Source organism: Rhincodon typus, chromosome 14, assembly GCF_021869965.1.
Source record: "Rhincodon typus isolate 14 chromosome 14, sRhiTyp1.1, whole genome shotgun sequence".
Lineage (NCBI taxonomy): Eukaryota > Metazoa > Chordata > Chondrichthyes > Orectolobiformes > Rhincodontidae > Rhincodon > Rhincodon typus.
The window spans coordinates 46,277,205-46,297,192 of record NC_063345.1 but is presented as its reverse complement, the minus strand read 5'-3'; the positions used below and the strand labels follow the sequence as shown (position 1 = coordinate 46,297,192).

General features: G+C 40.7%; 2 protein-coding genes across 4 annotated transcripts in view; one reads left to right on the top strand and one right to left on the bottom strand.

The window, feature by feature from the left end:
• Positions 1 to 4,237, top strand: part of gpr34l (G protein-coupled receptor 34 like) — a 56,567-nt gene extending 52,330 nt beyond the window's left edge. For all 3 annotated transcript variants that reach the window (XM_048605145.1, XM_020533296.2, XM_048605146.1), the window contains one exon: positions 1,825 to 4,237. In XM_048605145.1, the coding sequence (XP_048461102.1) occupies positions 1,825 to 2,877 (1,053 nt within the window). In that variant the 3' untranslated portion in view covers positions 2,878 to 4,237. The remainder of the gene's footprint in view (positions 1 to 1,824) is intronic.
• Positions 4,238 to 14,213: 9,976 nt separating this feature from the next.
• On the bottom strand, positions 14,214 to 19,667 carry LOC125484834 (amine oxidase [flavin-containing]-like). The gene is made up of 3 exons (XM_048605206.1): positions 19,509 to 19,667; positions 17,846 to 17,908; positions 14,214 to 16,077 (listed from the first exon to the last, which is right to left on the bottom strand). The coding sequence occupies exons 1-3, from the start codon at positions 19,548 to 19,550 to the stop codon at positions 15,931 to 15,933; spliced, it is 252 nt and encodes an 83-aa protein (XP_048461163.1). The 5' UTR covers positions 19,551 to 19,667; the 3' UTR covers positions 14,214 to 15,930.
• Between the last annotated feature and the right edge of the window lie 321 nt (positions 19,668 to 19,988).

Here is a 19,988-nt window from a genome sequence, read left to right as displayed (position 1 = left end):
AAGAATATCAATTTAAGGGGGAAATCAACAGTATGAAAAGAGTTTGCTGCTTGGAAAAGTGAGTGGTTGACTCATTGCCGTAGAGAATGCACCAGTTAATGATTGTAAATTAATTGCCAGGCTTTATCTAAAACTGCCTGGTTTAAGATTTAAACAAAACTTGGCAGTTAACATTAACTGTTGCATTCTCCTTGGCAACGTCTCTATCAATCATAGTCCATTGTCTAACCAATCAGCATTTTCCTCTCATACTGTATGGATGTTGGTTTTCTTCTTAAATTTCTATTCTCACAAATTGCCCCGGTAAATGCAAGATTGAAGAAGATTGATGAAGGCAAAGCAGTGGACATTGTCTATATGGACATGAATAAGGCGTTCAACAAGGTTCCTCATGGTAGACTGGTTAGCAAGGATAGATCGCATGGAATACAGGGAGAACTAGACATTTGGATACAAAATTAGCTCAAAGGTAGAAGACAAAGTGTAGTGGTGGAGGTTTGCTTTTCAGACTGGAGGCTGGCGACCATTGATGTGTTGCAAGGATTGGTGTTGGGTCCACTGCTTTATGTCATTTATATAAATGATTTGGATGAGAATGTAGGTGGTACGTTTAGTAAGTTTGCAGATAACACCAAAATTGATGGTGTAGTACCTCAGAGTGCAACAGGACCTTGATCAGATGGGTAAATGGGCTGAGGAGTGGCAGGTGGAGTTTAATTTAGATAAACTTGAGGTGCTGCATTTTGGTCAGGTAAATCAGGGCAGGACTTATACACTTAATGGTAAGGTCCTGGGGAGTGTTGCCAAAGAAAGAGACTTTGGGGTGCAGGTTCATAGTTCCTTGAAAGCAGAGTCACAGAGAGACAAAGTAGTGAAGAAGGCGTTTAGTACACTTGTTTTTATTGGTCAATGCATTGAGTATAGGAGTTGGAAGTTTATGTTGTGGCTGTATAGGACTTTGGTTAAGCCATTTTTGGAATACTGCGTTGAAACTTGAAAGGGTTCAGAAAAGATTTACAAGGATATTGCCATGGTTGGAAAGTTTGAGCTATTGGGAGAGGCTGTATAGGCTGGGGCTATTTTCCATGGAGCGTCAGAGGCTAAGGAGTGACCTTATTGAAGTTTATAAAATCATGAGGGGCATGGATACGGTGATTGTCAAGGTCTTTTTGCCAGCGTACGGGAATCCAAAACTAGAGAGATTAGGTTTAAGGTGACAGGGGAAACATTTATAAGGGACCTAAGGGGCAACGTCTTCACCCAGAGGGTGGTGCATGTATAGAATGAGCTGCTAGAGGAAGTGGTGGAGGCTGGTACAGTTACAACATTTAAAAGGCATCTGGATGGATATATGAATAGGAAGGATTTAGAGGGATATGGGCCAAATGCTGGCAAATGGGACTAGATTTATTTAGGATATCAAATTGGCATGGATGACCAAAAGTGTGCAAACATAACCACTGCCTAAAAGAATTACAGGGTTTGTTAATTGGGCATTTGACAATGTTTTTATCCTTTTTGATTCATTGGTTGCTGAAATTTGGGCTGTTATTAATCTGAAAAATCCTTGACAATGAGTACCAAACGATTTTGGGCTCAATTTAAAGAAGAGGTTAGTACCTTGAAAAAGCAGCAAAAAGTTAGAGAGCGGAGTGATAGATAGCTCTGTCCAACAAGGAATCAAAATTACCACTTGGAATTGCATACAAAAGTGTCCCACTCTTGGTGTGATGGGAATAAGCCTGCCTTAAAGCTCTTAGATGCTATTGGAATGGTTTTCATTACCATACAGAACTAATGTGTTCTTTTCTTTCCATGATTTAGATTGGAACCATGGCTGAGTTGTCATCTACACAATCGCCCTTTGCCAATGTTTCCCAGTCAGTAGTAGATGTTATTGTACTATCAAAGGACACTAACTGCACCATTGAAGATGGTTTCCTTGCATTGAGTCTGCCTATCTTCTACATCATTATTTGTGTCATTGGGCTCCTTGGTAACTTACTGGCCTTATGGGTGTTTTTCTTCAACCAAAGGAAGTCAACGTCTATTTCTATTTACATGAAGCATCTGGCTGTGGCTGACCTCCTGTTGTTACTCTGCCTTCCATTCAGGATTGCTTACCATATTGGAGAGTACAAGTGGATGGTAAGGTGCTACTTCTGTAAGATCATTGGGACATTTTTCTATATCAACATGTATGCCAGCATTGTATTCCTAGGATTGATCAGCCTGGATCGCTATTTAAAGATCACAAAACCTCTCCTCAAGTTTAGGATCCACAGTGTGAAATGGAGCTCAGGCATATCCAAGGCTGTGTGGCTCACTACCATCTTATTCATGCTGCCCTTTGTTGTGGTGAGCAGCTTAAAGTCAAATGAAACAAAATGCTTCCACTACAAGAACCAGAGTGTGATCGCGGGTGCAATGAACCTAACAGCTGTCATGTTTATTTTTATACTGTCCTTGCTATTCCTGGTGTCCTATGCCAAGATTGCAGTCAAGCTCTACAACATCTCCGAAGGGAAGAAAAAGCAGCAAATCAGGAAAGTGAGCACCAGAGCCATCATAAAGACCTCCATTGTCCTCGCAATCTACATAGTGTGCTTCATACCTTATCACATTGTTCGAGTCCCTTATGTCCTCTCACAGATGGAAATCATTTCCAGCTGTCATTCTAAGCAGTTTCTGCATGTGGCCAATGAACTGGTTCTGTGCCTCTCTGCCCTAAACAGCTGTCTTGATCCAGTCATCTATTTCTTCCTATCCAACTCTTTTCGCAGGGTTATTATTTACACCATTAAAGGAAGGTTCAGCAAAACCTTTCCCAAAGCAAATGGAACCAGAACCAGTTTCAAATCCATTACAGATGTCTGAGATTCAGAGCTGCCGATACTAAGTTAAGGGGATAGAAGCTGAATGCATGGCCATTAAGCAAGCACCATCACAGTAATCATTTGAATCCAAGGTGATACGTGGAGTAGTAGTATTTTAGGCAACTTTTGCAACAGCCTGCCTAGAGATAGCAGTAATAGCCCACTCATAGAGACAAGGGCATGTCAAATACTCAAGTTATGCCAGTGTTCCAAATGTTTGATGTCTGGCCATGACAAAGAGAACTCAGCAGCAAGAGTTTAAAGCCACAGTTTTGTTAAGCCAGATGTATCACACTGTATTACTGCAAATCGTGGAAATGGCAATTATGTATCTTCACAGAAAGAACCTCTGAAAACATCACAGGCCTATTTTCAACTGTTCCTAGCTTATGTTTTCCAACATGGACTTATAGACATTTTGTAAAGAAGATGCAATGTTGAATTAAACTTAATTCCAATGTTATAGCTCTAGGAACATTTCACCAGTTTATTACAGATGTTTACAATGCAGGAAGGCACATTATCTTCATGCACAAGCTCCAAACCATAGTAATACCAACACAGTACCTGTGTGAGCCTGGGTATTTCTCCAGCTTGTGTGGACACTGGGAATTTCTGGTATTGTAGACTTTGGCAGATCAGATTTCCCAGAGTATGTTGCATCTTGCAATACACATGTGTTTTGTAAAAGACCTAAAGATACAGTGAACAGTTTACAAAGAAAGTCATTTGTTGTTTAATAAGGAATCAATTTCCTGTACAGGACATTCATAATAAAACATGATCTTTGGTCTTGATAGTGACATCTGGCTCTGAGGCTGAAGAGCAGACTCACCTGACTCTTGTGCTTAGTGCAAATTTCAATTCCCAGCACAGAAAGCCAGAATTGTTTTCATAGAGACTCAAAATATTGTGCAGAACAATGGATGAATTGGACCCAATACCTTGTTATGTATTAAAGAGTTATTCCATGTTAGATTGTAAATTGCTTTAAATGTTTTATAAATAACTGTGAATGCTGGAGACCTGAAACAAAAACTGAAAGTTCAGGAGAAACTCAGCAGGTCTGGCTGAGATGATTCTAATCATTCTAATATAACTGAGGAAGAATCATTAGACTGAAACCATTAAATCTGTTTCTCTCTTCACAGAAGCTACCAGACTTGTTGAGTTTCTTCAGTACTTTCTGTTTGTACATCCTTAAATGGGCCCAGATGAAATTTGTACTATTAGAACATTACTAGGTGTGAAACATATATAGGAATTTTGCATTATAAAGCAAGAATTATTTGAACTGTCAGCACTTTAACATCTAACGATATGGATGCTTTTTGTACAAATTAAATATATTATTTTTATTATTCACCCTAGTTTTGCACTTTTATATAAAAAACTGTACTCTCTGAAAGTGGGTATGATTTATCAGAAATCTCTTACAACACACACACTGATAGTTTTCCACAAGAAATTTTACCTTTATAATAAGATCTACTGGTTCATTAAACAACAACTGTGCCAAAACACACACCTCAGGAGTTCCCAGTACACTGTTCAGTACGCTGTGCAGTTCCCAGTACAGTGCTTAGTACACTGTGCAGTTCCCAATGCAGTGCTCAGTATGCTGTGGATTTCCCAGCACACTGTGGAGTTTCCGGGACACTGCTCAGCACACAATGCAGTTCCTGGTGTATATCAATACAGATACTTCATACTTAGCTGTCAGTGCACCGCATAATTTTAATTATGGAAGTCCAAATATAATACGGAGTTCTTGGCTCAATACCTAGTTCACAGTTCACAACACATGTCTACATGCACTTTCATTCCTCAACAAGCCCCATCTGTTGTTTCATGTATAGTTGTCCAAACTTTTGTCCAAGATGGATATGTTGGATGCATACCTATTACATTGGGTAACTGTTCTGAATGTTTACCAGTACAATAGAAAATTCAAAATGCCTTGTGAGGGCTCTTCAGTGAACATGTATTGTCAATTACATATATTGATGTCATCCCTGGTTCATTCTCCAACAGCGAAGAGATCCTGGAAATGTGTAGCATAGCACTGCTCAGTGGCTACCTTAGCCCTTTATCTCTCCACATTCTAGGATGTGATGCTAATTTCATCCAGCTTACAGTTGCCAGGATTCAAACCCAAAACATTTTGTTTTCAGATTTAGCACTTAGTTGACTGGGATGTCTGACATATACCATTGCAGTAGGTAAATGCTGCTCTGTTTTCTTACTGAACTTGAAGCAAGCTACACTGGTGTGGTCATGCTTCAGAAATCTCAGAGAAGATAAGCTGGGTGAGTGTAGAAGAAGAGGATGCCAGGAGGTCTGCTAATACTGTTGGCCAAAAATACCATCGATAGGATGATTTTGCTTAATGTCAATTTTATCTTCATTCACTTCCATAATTTGAGTACCTCAATCTTGGTCTTAGTTAACACAGAATAGCGATTGAGATTTCCCGATCTGGCTGGAGAATGAGCCTTGGATGTAGACAATATGAAGCTTTGGCTTGGCATAATCTGTGATGCAGAAGGCCAATCATTATCTGAGCTGATAGCGGAAATATGTGCACTTGATCAGGGTAATAGAACCCAATAACACATCAAAAAGGAAGGGGATGGGGGATCTAGCTGAAAACTGCAAAAATAAACAATAATCCACTGAGCCATCAAGGAACTGATTTTGAACTGACAGCCCAGGCTGTCATCGTTGAGAAAGCTGTAAGTTCAAAGGTTTAGCTGCCACAGTAATGTACAACTAGAGGAAAAGAGATTGAAGAAATTCTAACAGTTTATCCAAAGATAACAGAGGACAGAAAATATACACCAGTTAATTCCAGTGGAAAATTAATCCTATCAGAAATTCTTAGTTTACTGCAGATGCTGCCGTTACCACACAAAGTCAGCAAAGTGACTTTCTGCATTAAAGCCACAATCACTTCCTATAATCTGTACAATTTAAAGCACAGGTACCATTCAAGCCAACTGGTCTATGTTGTGTAATTGCTTTAAAAGTGATGCTTTAAGCATGATGCCCCTTCATAAGAAATCCAACATTAGCCTGTAGCTGATTGTCATCATTGGACCAGGGGCTACAGATACTTGCATTGTAACAGCTAAGACACAGGCTGTGTCTAGGGATTACTCTGTAAAGTTTGTACTAGTTTGGCTGTAAATAAACCCACCAGAGATCTTCAAGAAAACAGAATCCATGTACCTAATTTGTGTTATGCATAGATAGCGAAAATCTTTGCTATTTGGCACCAAGTGTATGAACTTCATGACAGTCTATGCCAGCAATTATGATCATTGAGCCTAATTCATCATAATTACCAATAATTGACATCTATATGCTGTCTTCAAATGTCCTAAGGAACTTTTCACCGTGACTATTAAACAAAATCTTGACACTGAGTCAAAAAAGGAGAACCACAATATGACCACAAAATTGGTCTAACAGATAGCTTTTAAGGAGCATTTTAAAGCAAGTGAGGGGAGACAGAAACAGAAATAGGGGGAGAGAAATAGGTTTATGAAATATGTTACCAACTTTAGGCAGGGGTTAGTCACAGCTCTTCAGCAGTTAGCTCTATGGTTGTATTTCAGGGACAAATGAAAGGTTGTAAGTTATGTTAACCCAGTGCAAAAGCTTTAGTAAAAATGAGTGGCAGTTAACATTGTGATAAATTTCAAAGAACATAATTTGACCTTTCACAGCTAAGGAACAGAATTTCACATCTCTGACTTATAGGGACCAAGAAGTGTATGTTGCTGTAAAGTCTTTAAAGTAAATATCAAGAGTATTTCAGATGGAGGGGACATAATGAGGGAACTTTCACAGCCCTTACAGCACAACCTTTTTCAGGACTTGAACAGATCACCTACACATTCCTAGTGCTTCAGAGAAAAATCCACATCCTCTGTTACCTTGTTCCATCAGGAATATAATCATTTCCCTTTCTAAATTTGAAACAAGTAATTCTCCTTTACTATTTTACGTGACAATTAATTCTCTCTTTACAGTACCTTTCTGGAGCAGAAATTTGTTGAAAGTTTGGAATGTCATCTGCAGCTTGGACTGTTGGTCTGTCATTACTTCTGGTCTTTTCTACTTTTTCTATCTGTTCGGATGTTGCGCCTTAGATCAAATTTATGGGAAGTCAAACCTCCTCATTTCTTTGAAAATGTTTATGTTTTAAATTTGAGGTAAGCTTTTCCTAACATGCTTCTAATAACAGAGCACAAACAGTCCCACTTTCAAATGTTTAGCAATTGGAATTATTCTGTACTTGCATGAGATCTATCTCACTTTGGTGGAGCTATTATAATATCATACATTCAGACGTCATTTTATTTTTTCAAAATGTAAAGCAAGTTCATTTAAGAAGAAATCAAGTAGCAGTCATATAACAACTGTATGTATTTATACACACGTGGAATTAAGTATATTAGTTGACTTCTCAACAAAATAATATAAAGTTCACAGCTGTAAGAATGAAACTAGTTGTTTTCAAAAAACTTTCTGAGCCACAAAATGATTCTTCTGTTTACAGTGGGAGTTTACAATAATCCAACGCCTTTTGAAATTTCAAGCTGATTTGTCTTTCTTTCAAGAGTTTCAAACTGACTGGATCCTTTGTTGAATGAAGTATTGGATTAACTTTCAATTTAATTTAATCACAATTTAACTTCTCAATACCCAGAAATGAGTAAGAATGTACTGCAGGTTGTTGCTGGTGAAGGAAAGGCCTTGCTGAAATTCTTGCACAGTTCTGCCTTATTTCTCACCATAGCCCATGTTGCTCAAGCCTCCATAAGGTTCCATGCTTGTTCTCTTTACACAGCAGTATAAATCGGGATTTTTGGATGTGCTGCTGATCACTTGGCATGGGTCAGTTCTCCATGTATCAAATCCTCAAGGATAAATCCTGAGCTCATGTCCAAGCTCTGCTTGATTAGCGCCAGCATTCTCATCCAAAAAAGAATTGCTTTATCAATGACCTTTTTCTTCCTGTGTGTTACCAAGAATGCAGCATACCTGTATTTTATAGAAAGTGAACAAATAGTATAGCGTTGTTTAAGTATGAATTGATAAATTGTGGGAGGCCAAGGGCAGGAAGGTCAGGGTGGAAGACTGGGCTTCACAGACGGAATGGTCTTTTCAGGAGACTGAAAGGGAACAGGAGAGGCCAGATATATTTGGTGATCAAGTGTCATGTAGCAGAAATAGTGGAAGCTGTGCGGGGTGGAAGGTGAGGACAAGGGGAAGCCTTTTGTGGTTCTAGGAGGGAAAGGAAGGGCTAAGAGGAGAACTGTGCTAATTGGCCAGATGTGGTGAAAGGCCCGATCAGTCATAATGGAAGGACATCTCTTACCACACCACATCATCATGACAGACCTCAACATCACTTAGAGCACAATTCTCTACATCAGTGCTGCCCTTTGGAGCACACCAACACTTTGCATTGAGATGCTGTTGCTAGCCTGCTTTGAGTGCAGGAACTGGCACCCATTTCATTGATAGGAGCAGGAGGCATCTCAGGGCTCTTAGCTTACTCTCTTAGTGCTCACTCACTTTGTGCCTCCTTGGATGCTCAGAGAATCCCTGCAATACCATGCTTTGCGTTTTTACATGTTGTCTTGTCATTCACAAGTTACAGGCCCCACAGTCCTCCTGGGTAGCCTTGCTCTTTAGTGCAGACACAAAGCCAAGCAGCTCGTCATGGTTGATAGTGGTGATCAGTCAAGGGGATAGACATCTCACTGCATGAAACCATGCTGCATCAATGTGATACTAAAACCATTCACCAGCAGCTTGAGAGGCAAACACACTGCATGTGCTTTAACCAAATTGCTGTGTCTCAAAGTCTAAGGGGCATAGTCTTCAGCCAAGTGAATGGAGGCAACCTTTAGTGAGGCATTCTGGTACAAAATGTCAAGGACATCATCAGTGTAAGGACCTGGACATAGTCAGTCATTTGGAACATCTAAGCTTAGAGGTTTCATACTTTACAGTGTGAGAAGTAGGCCATGGCCAATCCTACAGGGCCAGTCCAACCAATCCCGGGAGTCTCAGTGTCAGTCAAGGAGCTATAGACAGCAGCCAAGGTCTAATTACTCTAGTCGGGTGGTTAGGGTGGTCCTTCCAAATTGGTCAGCAATTTTTTTTATGCATACATAGGATATGGGCATCACTGGCCAGGCCAGCATTCATTGCACAGAGTGCATGCTAAGAGTCAAACACATTATTCTGGGTCTAGAGTCACATCTACAGCAGACTAGATGAGAACAGTAGATTTCTTTCCCTAGAGGACATTAGTGAACCAGAAAGTTTTTTAAACAGCAATCAATAGATTTTATCGGTTTTAAATTTCATGATCTGCCATGCTGGGATTTGAACCCATGCTCTCGTTTGGTGGTCCTGAGGGAAGAGGATGGTCCTCCTCTACCATCCCAACCGCCAGGACCTCCAGTTCCTGTTGACAGTTTACCTCTACGGGCCAGCTCTGGGGCAAGTCTTTACTAACAAGAACTGTGAAGGGCAGCTCCTGGCTGACAGAGCTTGACCTGGTGCAGGGCTAAGATTTAAATATGATGCTCACGCTGGGAATCCCAGGAGACTCTGGTACTGGCAAGTACTTCCGCTGTTGGCAAGTGCACAATAGTGTGAGTGGGGCCCCATGGTACGCTGGTGCATAAATGATGAGACGGGATGCAGAGAATTGCATGAGTGAGATATTTCATTAGAACTAATGGAGAAAAACCGTTCATGCAACTCTCCAAAATTGACACAAAGCCAATTTTTGGTGAAACTCAGCCCAGAGTAATTGAACTGTCATTCAGCTTCCTCCACTAGCTGTAACTGTTACCACAGCAACAGGTTTCCATTCTGCACAACTAAAGGCTATTACAAAGTGACATCTTGCACATAGAATACTCACTGGTTGTAATGGGATTTGTATCCCTCACTGATTTAACTTGTGTGTTGCTGCATTCAAATATTCGTGCTCATCCAAGATAACACATAAACGCAAGAGAAAAGATCTAGGACTTGAAAAGACAAGTTAGCTCATTGAAGCTTAAACCTCCTAAACTGTAACTCTCCTGTTATAGCATCCAACTGCAATTGTTCCTCATATATCATTCTCATTAAACTTGGCATTGATGTTCCAAGCAGTGCCTGGAATTTCTTCAACATGACTTACCCCGCCATTGCCAAATCAGGAAAATCACTGTACTTACCAAAGACCTGTTGAGGATTTTGCACGGTCACGACAGTTACAGATCTGCAGTTATTAATGCAGGCATTGATGTGAAATAGTGTAAAGTAGTTGTAAGCAGCTGAGCCATGGGGAAACCAGTGTAACCATTGTTAGCTTGTGTTCTTTACCAGTGTTCTGAGAGATTAGGAGGTAGGGCAGGAGAGAGCCCCACTCTTTAATTCTTTCTGCAATTTTACCAAGATTTGATTGCTGTGGATAAACAATGAGCTCTCCCAGTGGAGTCCAGAAACTCCATCCCAGGGGAAGAATTCAGAATTTCAATAGAGCAAAACTTTAAATTCTAATCAACAAGATTGAAAACAGGAGGCGCAGAGTCCAGGGTGTGATCCTTTATGTCTGCCAGAGATAGCATCCATAATACCTGAAGGAAGCTGACATTGGCACAAAGTGAGATATCCTTACCAGCAGTGCAAAATGTCCAAAGAAGGCTTGATTTATCCAGACTTCCTTGGGTGAAAATAACATGGTACATTGTGGATACAAACCGCTTTCTCTTCTGACTTAAAGCTGAGAAGCTGGTGTGTCTTTTTCACTTAGTAAATGTTATTATTTAATAGGTGGAGGGATATCAGAGCAGGTCTGATCCCTACAGGGCATATCCTACTTCATGTGGGAATTCCAGGACTTTTCCAGTCCCAAATAACTACATAGGCAGGAAGTATAATCATCTGTATCAGCTTGAGCTTGATTTATTTATTTTTTAATCATTTGTGAGATGTGTGCGTCACAACTAGGGATGGTCAAGAAATGCTGGCCAGCCAGCGACACCCACATCCCACAAAAAATGAATAGAGAAAAAAAAATTATAGCCCTGTCCCTAGCTGCCCTTGAGAAGGTGGTGGTGAGCTGACTTGTTGAACCACTGCAGTCCACCTGCTGTGGGTTGACCCACACTGCCCTTAGGGAGGGAATTCCAGGATTTTGACCCAGTGACAGTGAAGGAACGGCGATATATTTCCAAGTCAGGATGGTGAGCGGCTTGGAGGGGGACTTGGAGGTGGTGATGTTCCCATATGTCTGATGCCCTTGTCCTTCCAGATTGAAGTGGTTGTGGGTTTGGAAGGTGCTGTCTGAGGATCTTTGGTGAATTTCTGCAGTGCATCTTGTAGATAGTACACACTGCTGCTACTTAGTGTCAGTGGTGGAGGGAGTGGATGCTTGTGGATGTGGTGCCAATCAAGCAGGCCTCTTTGACCTAGATGGTGTCCAGCTTCTTGAGTGTTGTTGGGGCTGCACTCATTCAGGAAGTGGGGAGTATTCCAACACACTCCTGACTTGTACCTTGTAGATGGTGGACAGGCTTTGGGAAGTCAGGAAGTGTGTTACTCGCCACAGTATTCCTAGCTTCTGGCCTGCTGTTGCAGCCATTGCATTTATATGGTGAGTCCATTTGAGTTTCTGATCAATGATAACTCCCAGAATGTTGATAATGGGGATTCAGTGATGGTAACACCATAGAATGTCAAAGGATGGTGGTTAGCTTGTCTCTTATTGGTGATAGTCATAGCCTGGCATTTGTGTGGTGGGAATATTACTTGCTACTTGTCAGCACAAGCCTGGATATTGTACAGATCTTGTTGCATTTGGACGCGGACTGCTTAATGTCTGAGGAGTTGCAAATGGTGCTGAACATTGTGCAATCATCAGCGAACATCCCCACTTCTGACCCTATGATGGAGGGAAGGTCATTGATAAAGCAGCTGAAGATGTTTGGGCCTGGGACACTACCCTGAGGAATTCCTGCAGAGATGTCCTGGAGCTGAGATGACTGACCTCTGACAACCACAACTATCTTCCTATGTGTCAGGTATGACTCCAACCACCAGAGAGTTTGCCCCCAGATACCCAATGATTCCAGTTTTGCTAGGGCTCCTTCGTGCCACATTGGGTTGAACGCTGCCTTGACATTAAGGGCTGTCACTCTCACCTCACCTCTGGTGTCCATGTTTCAACTAAGGCTGTAATGAGGTCAGGAGCTGAGAGGCCCTGACGAAACCCAACTTTGGGTTTCTGGCATCACTGCAGCACATCTGTCTTGCAGAGGGCTATGTAGATAACACACTTATACGTGTGGTCATCCACAGTTTAGGGATAGGCAGGGAGAGAGGGAATAAGTGACAAGAAGAAATAGGCAGGGGGTGCAAGAGTCCCATGAATGCATCTCAGTCTCCAACTAGTATTCAGTTGTGAACACTGATGAAAGTGATGGTTCATTTTGGAGTATAGTTGTAGCCAAGTTGTCATTATATAAACATAAGACCCCTCAAATTAGGGCAGAAGTAGGTCATTTGGCCCCTTGTGCCTGCTCCATCATTCAATAAAATCATGACTGTGTTTATATTTGTCTTGAATTCTACATTGCATGTAATAGCAGAAGATCAAGGATGAGATATACAGTCAGATTCTGGAAAGAATACTTCGATAATTACGTGAATAGGAAAGGTTTGGAGGGATATGGGCCAGAAGCAGGTAGCTGAGCCTAGTTTATTTTGGGATTATGGGCGGTATGGACTGGATGGACCGAAAAGTCTGTTTCCATGCTGTATGACTCTATGTGAAAAAATAATCTTTGATTCCATTGTCTGACAAGAACTCTATGAATCCAAGAATGATTTACAGTAAAGTTATGGTAAATTACTATAAGAAGATACCCAGTGGATTGCATTGATACTTTTATTCTAAAGTCTCAACAGTAGTACAATACACACAGTGTGTTACTGATTCCTTTTAAAATGTAAACAAGGACTCGGCAGTTTTCAACTAAGAATTGGATAGAGCTTCAGGAAAATGTAAGAAACCAACATCTATTTATTTTCCAAAACAGCGATCACGTATAGAAGGTTGAACGGGTAAACAAGGACAGACACATTTACTATTAAGACAAGCACCATTTAGTCCTATTCTGAGAGCTGGTTGCAGGTTAAATCATCACTTTTACTTTCTTCCACTTACCCCAAATTACTAAATGCGCTATTTGGATTGACCACTACTGAAGACACAGAAGCACAGATCCAATAGAGAAATCTCTTTTTTACTTCTTTTTGTGGGATGGGCATGTCACTGGCAAGTCCAGCATTAGTCTCCATCCTTAATGAGTGGATCTTGAAATGAGTGGATTGCTAGGCCATTTCAGAAGGTAGTAAAAGTGTCAACCAAGTACTATGGATCTGGGACAACAAGGTGCAGGGCTGGATGAACACAGCAGGCCAAGCAGCATCATAGGAGCAGAGAGGCTCTGGAGTCTTTTTTTGATGGAAGTTTTTTTTTGAGGAAATAACAAGGTGCAATGATGAGAGTAGTGCAGGTGAAGTTATTTACATGGATCTGAGTAAGGCATTTGATAGTGTCCCACTTGGTCAGAAAAATAAAAGCCTATATGATAGAGATATATTTGCAAATGGAAAGCAGTTTTCAATGATATTCCTTGGGGCTCTGTGTTGGGACCCTTACAATTTGTGGTACATGTTAATGATTCAGACTTAATGTGAGAGGGAGGCATGATTGGGAAATTTTCAGACCGTACAAAAATTAGCTGGATCATTGATAGGGAAGAGGATGGCATTGACTGCAGGAAGATATTAATGGTTTGGTTGAGTTCATACTAGAAAGGCAAAAGGGATTCAATCCAGAAAAGTATGAGATTATGCCCTTGGAGAAGGAAAACAAAGCAAGGCAATATACAATTGCTGGAAGGATAATGAGAGGTGCAGAGGAAGTGAGAGATCTTGGTATGCATGTCATATGTACCTGAGATGGCAGGACAGGGAGATAAGATGAAAAAGAAGGCAAAAGGGGTGCTTTCCTTCATACGGCAAGATATTGAATACAAGAGCAGGAATATAATGCTGGAGCTATATAAGACTCTGGTTAGGCCACTGGAGTTTTTTCAATACAATGTGGAGCTGGAGGAATACAGTGGGTCAGGCAGCATCAGAGGAGCAGGAAAGTCATTGTTTTTGGCCTAGATCCTTCATCAGTCCTGATGAAGTGTCGAGGCCCGAAATGTCAACTCTCCTGCTCCTCTGATGTTGCCTGACGTGCCGTGTTCCTCCAGCTCCACACTGTATTGACTCTGAATCCAGCACCTGCAGTTCTTGCTATCTCTGAGCTGGAGCTTTTAGTACAGTTCTGCACAGCACATGGCAGGATGGCCTTAATTGCGCCAGAGAGAGTACGGAGGAGATTTACAAGAATGTTGCCAGGGCTCGAAAATTATAGGTATGAGGGAAGTGTGGATAAACCAGACTTACTTTTGTCAGATTAGAGGAGGCTAAGGAGTTATGGAATCAAAGTATGCAAAAAGATGAAGATCTTCAATCGACTGGACAGGCAAGACCTGTTTCCTCTAGCAGAGAGGTTGGTTACCAGGGGCACTGATTTAAGATAATTTTTAAAAATACTAAAGAGGGCTTGAGGAAGAGTGTCATAGGTCTCTAGAGTTTGGCAGAAACTTTCAACTCATTTAAAAGAAACTTGGATCTGTATGTGATGTAACATAATCTGTCAAGGTACAGAGCAGGTACAGCTATTAAAAGTGGGATTAAAATGGCTGGTGTGTTTATTTAAACAGCACAGACAAGGTGGGTTGAATGCCCTTTTTCTGTATTGTAAATTTTCTATGGTTCTAGTAATCCAGATGGGTTTTTACAAGCTTTCATAATAGTTTTATGGATTACTGAGATTTATTGTGAGCTCTATAGTGCAGATGTATTAATTAAATTGAAATTCCACCAGCTGCCATGAAGACATTTGAAGCTACATGCCCAGGCTATTTGCCTGGGGATCTGGATGAGCAGTTCATCACTGCTAGTCAATCAAGGAACATGCAGCCATCTCAAATAGCATTTTAACTGCTTAATTTTACAGTTGGGCACTTTTTACTTGATTTTCAGGATATTTTTTCTGATTAGGTTGCTACTGTTTTCTTTGATTCATTCCTGAATATTCAGGGTTACAAATCTGAAGAAGTCTGCATTCTACATGTGGAAACTGACTTTGCTTTCACCTGATGCCCAGATTATGTACTGTCCAGCAGAGATGGACCATGGAGGTGTGAATCCTGTCTAATGGCCCTTTCCCTACACCAAGGAAGCTGAGACCTAAATTGCCCAATATACTAAATTGCCCTGTATTCCATAAGTTTAATCAAGCAGCTTAGATTGTGTCATTGACTAGGAGAGCAGCATGTCAGTGGTTTACAATCATGCATTAAATGTGGAATAGAGAACTTCATAATCTTGTTAGATAATATCTTTTTATATAGACAGTAGTTTGGAAAACGAAGAATTGAGCCAGAAGCCACATTATTGAGACCACTCACTAGAGAATTAAAAGAGTTAATATTGTTCTTTTTTGTCAGTGATGGATGTTCACTGCAGGGAGCTGAATTATAAACGATTTAATTTCAGCAAACTAACTCCTCAGTTTTGGAACCTTACCACTTGATGTATTTTCTTGTCTTCATATTTGAGGTCACTGGGACAGCATTGAGAAGAAAACAAATCAAGGGATTTGGTAAACACTTTGAACTTCAATGTTCTTGAATGTACAAGAGCTTCATAAAATGTAATAAATCCCTCCTTAATGTGAGATCTGATATCTGTGATCCGTCTGGTGTACTCAAATAACCCAGCCCTCAGCTGCCCTGAATGGATATCAAACTCTGACTTCAGCTCCAAACTGACACCACTGATGGATTTGAAAAGTTACTCTTTGTAACAACAAGTTTCTATCTGCTGCCCAAACAGCCATTCCTCTTCAAGCCCTGGGCAGACAAATTTTCCTGGACATTATTACTCCAGCAACTGCCAGACACGTGGAAACACTGAGCGCCATCAAAAATCCTGGCACAGAGGGCAGATGTCGTTCCCAGAATGTTGTAATGATTGGTCGACTTGGAACCTCCTGAACAAAAATAAAGAATAAGCTTTAGTTTGCCCTGTTCAACAATACAATCTCCTCCTATGTCATCAGGTGCTTTTATTTTAAGAAACACATGTTTGCTCTTACAGCAACAGTTATGACTGAGAACTGGTACAACAACAGTAGAGATAAAGTTCTTTCAGTAAATGCCAATGGCACCCAAGCACATTGTGAAATACTCAAATAAAACAGAATTTGAATTTAGATAGGGCTTTTCACATTTACAGCACCTCCCGAGGCACACTATAACCAAAAGATTAGTTTTGAACTGCAACAACTATCTATTCTCAGTAAATTTGAAAGCAGCGCCCCAAAAGTGTAACCCTAGAGCCATCATGCTCCAATACTTAGTTGTACATTGTCACTCTTCACTCTGTGAACACAACCTTTCTGAATTTGATTTAAGTTTATAAATTCCTTATTCACATCCCATTGCAATAAATGACCAGATAATTTGTTGTTTGGAGCATTCATTGTGGTGGAAATGTTGGTCAGGGAATCTCCTTGTTCCTTGAATAGTGCTTTGAGATTTTATAAAACTGAGTCAATAGAAGGGAACAAGCTATCTAGAAGACTGATCCTTGTCAATGCAAAATTTTCTTAGGGCTCTGTCAAAGTCGTCAGGGTAGATGGAGACTGAAATCTATAGTTGACCTTGAACCCACAACCTCTGATAGGGGTAAGAACATGGTTAATTGAGCTAAATTGACACATCTGATTTCATTTTAAAATAAAGAGGTAACTTATCCTCAGTGTATTAAGTCACTAATTTGTGTATTTAAATGATCAGCACTAAGCAGCAAATTCAGTGAGGTTGCATTCCTCGACTGCAGCCGCATAAACTGGAGTCCAAGCCTGCAATTTGGCCATAACACTATTGTCATGATTCATTGACACATGCTGCCTTCTAGGAACACTTCACTCCAGGGGAAATAAACGTTGCTGAAGCATCTAGACTGTTCATCATTCAAGTTCCAGAGGTTGGGCTGTAATGATTGGCACCAATTCCAAATTCAGACCTTCAATGTAATTTGCTTGAGGAAACAAAAGGAGTCAACTACAGCAGCAACTTGTTTATGTAGACCACCATTCCAATCTTGTTGCAGATTGCAGACTGATCGAAAAGAATGAGGGTTAATTGAGTAGTGGTCACAATCAAACAGTGTAATATCTTACTTTAATAAGGCCATGATAGGGCAGAAATCTAATTGAACAGTGAATAGTTTTGACAAAGAATAGGACCTGATAGTGTTCTAGTTGATCTGATGTGGCATCAACTCCAAATCCACACTAAATGATGAATGAGTTGGGCACAGAATTCCCACACAATGATCTACATCCCATCATTCACATTATATAAAACCATAATGGATTGGATCCAATCTCATTCTTCAAAGTCCCTGATTTATGCAAAATGTAATGATGTAATGGTCACATAAATCTGGATCCAGGAGAGTAAGTCACTGCTAGCTTTTTAAATCAATACACAATCAATTTCAATTCAGTCCTGTGGGAGTAATGATGCAGGCTGAGTTTTCAATAAAACAGGTTGATTTTTTACAACTTATCAACACCTCTGGACACAAAAATATGTTTGCTGTCATGAACATATCCTCTTGTGTCACTTTAGATTAACAAATGCACTTCACAAGGTTTTACATTTACCACTAGACCAATCATATTATTAATCATCAAGTTGACATTGGAATGAGTAACTATTGGATTTTAATTTAGTTTGTTCACTACGTACCTGAACTTCAGGTTCATGGGTCCAGATTGCTGTCTCTGGAATAATTCCTATGGTACACATCACCTACAGAAAGAATACACACTAAGTAAGGCAGTGTTGAGTAAATACACACACAGCTAGATATATCGGACAGAACCAAATACACATACATCTAGATTTATCAAAAGGACCAAAATACAAATGAAGAGAGTTCTTATTTCTATTCAATTGATGAAAATTCAGCCCATTTGTATACATCGTTCTCAATTTTCAATTTCATTGACTTCATTGCTCATATTATAGCATTACCAAATGTCTAAATTACCCCAGCCTGTAAATAATTCCACATTCTGTACATCTGTTAGTTCAGGAGAAGACAACAGATGCTGCTTTCTATCTGTCAGTGCATCACAACACACGGAAAGCAAGATTTTAAAGTTTGAATCTTCGTTTCATAACTTCAATGGTACAGCCCAGTACCAATTTTACTTTTTAATGAACATTGGTGATTATGTATACTGGTAAATAGAAGAAGTTGGAAATATCCAGCAGACCAGAGTGAAAGACAGAATTAATATTTCTGCACCAATTCACCACAAAACTGTGGCATTAAATATTTTTCTCTTTCTACAATTACTGCCTGACCAGCTGAGTGCTGTATATGGGTTTGAAAGGGTTAAAACTGAGGAGCACCATAAGTACACCCACAAAGATGATGTCATATAGACTTCAGGGAAGAATAGCCTAGGAGTGAGACTGAACATCTAGTTCATCTCAAAGTCTCTGTAACAATGCTTATCGTATCAACATGCAACTAGCTGCCAATATTCAATAAACTACACTTTGTTAACATCAAGAGCCTTTTTTAGCTGGACTAGGAAATAAATTTCCTCAACTGCACTAGACTGAGCAGGCTCTGTAGTTTCCAACATTGTAAGAAGATAGTGGCAGGAACCTTTATCGTGAGCAGCAGTTTGGACTGCTAGCAAATGCATATAATATGGAGTATATCCACCACTCTCTCGTATATTTTGGACTTCCAGCATTTATAATATTTTGCCTTTTATATTGATGCTTATGCAGTTCAAAGCTACTGCCCACGAGACAAACATTGTCTCCACACAAAACGTTATACCAGAACTTCTCAATCAGTCTGCTTTCACCAGCATAATTACAGCATGCTTCACTCCAACACCTCTCAACGCACCTACTACTTCCATCCAGGCGCGGTGTGGGGCGGCACAGTGGCTCAGTGGTTAGCACTGCTGCCTCACAGGACCAGGGACCCGGGTTTGATTCCACCCTCGGGCGACTGTCTGTGTGGAGTCTGCACGTTCCCTCCGTGTCTGCGTGGGTTTCTTCTAAGTGCTCTGGTTTCCTCCCACAGTCCAAAGATGTGCAGGTTAGGTGGATTGGCCATGCTAAATTGCCCGTAGTGTTCAGGGAGGTGTAGATTATAGGGGGATGGGTCTGGGTCGGATGCTCTGAGGTTTGGTGTGGACTTGTTGGGCAGAAAGGCCTGTTTCCACACTATAGGGATTCTATGATCAATGATTCAGGCAAGCAGTGTGGCCAGGCTCTTCTTTAGGCACTTGGCACAAATAGAGAAATGTACGGAAGCTAAAATGTAGTGAATCAGTGGATGCGGGGGGGGGATTGATTTTAAAGTTTGATCCTACGGTACCTCTCTGGCAGCACGTTCCCCAGCCTGTACTGCTCCATCCATGTAACCGCTCCACTTGGTGGCTGTCTCAGTGCCAGCAAAGTACACTCGTCCGAATGGCTCGCGCAGAACTCTGAACCAAAAAAACCAAACCAGCTTGTGTGAGTCAATCCCTTCCAACAGAATGAGCTGAACCAAAATCAAAGAAAAACAGAAAGTGCTATAAATATTCAGCAGGCCAGGCAGCATCTATGGTGTGAGGAGCAATGTTAATGATTTCGGAGGACAGACCATGTGAGTTTTGTCACTGCAGTGATTGGAACCAGGAGGACCTTGTTGGCTATGAGGTCCTTGATTGGGGTTGTTAACCTGGACTAATCAGGAAAGCCCTGCCTGACCAATATAACCAGAAGATTTAGAATCTCTTCAGTTCAGGGGACTAACTCTATACTGGCTGACCACAGCCAGTGTACTGTGCACAAGTAAATAAAGGGTGACTTG

Bases quoted from the DNA above. Each gene is read 5' to 3' on its own strand.
- LOC125484834 (XM_048605206.1), bottom strand. From the start codon at position 19,550: ATGGATGGAGCAGTACAGGCTGGGGAACGTGCTGCCAGAGAG. The intron at 17,909-19,508 runs GTACCGTAGGAT...TTCTTTCTGTAG, and splicing joins GGGAACGTGCTGCCAGAGAG to GTGATGTGTACCATAGGAAT. The intron at 16,078-17,845 runs GTACGTAGTGAA...ATTTTTGTTCAG, and splicing joins CCCATGAACCTGAAGTTCAG to GAGGTTCCAAGTCGACCAAT.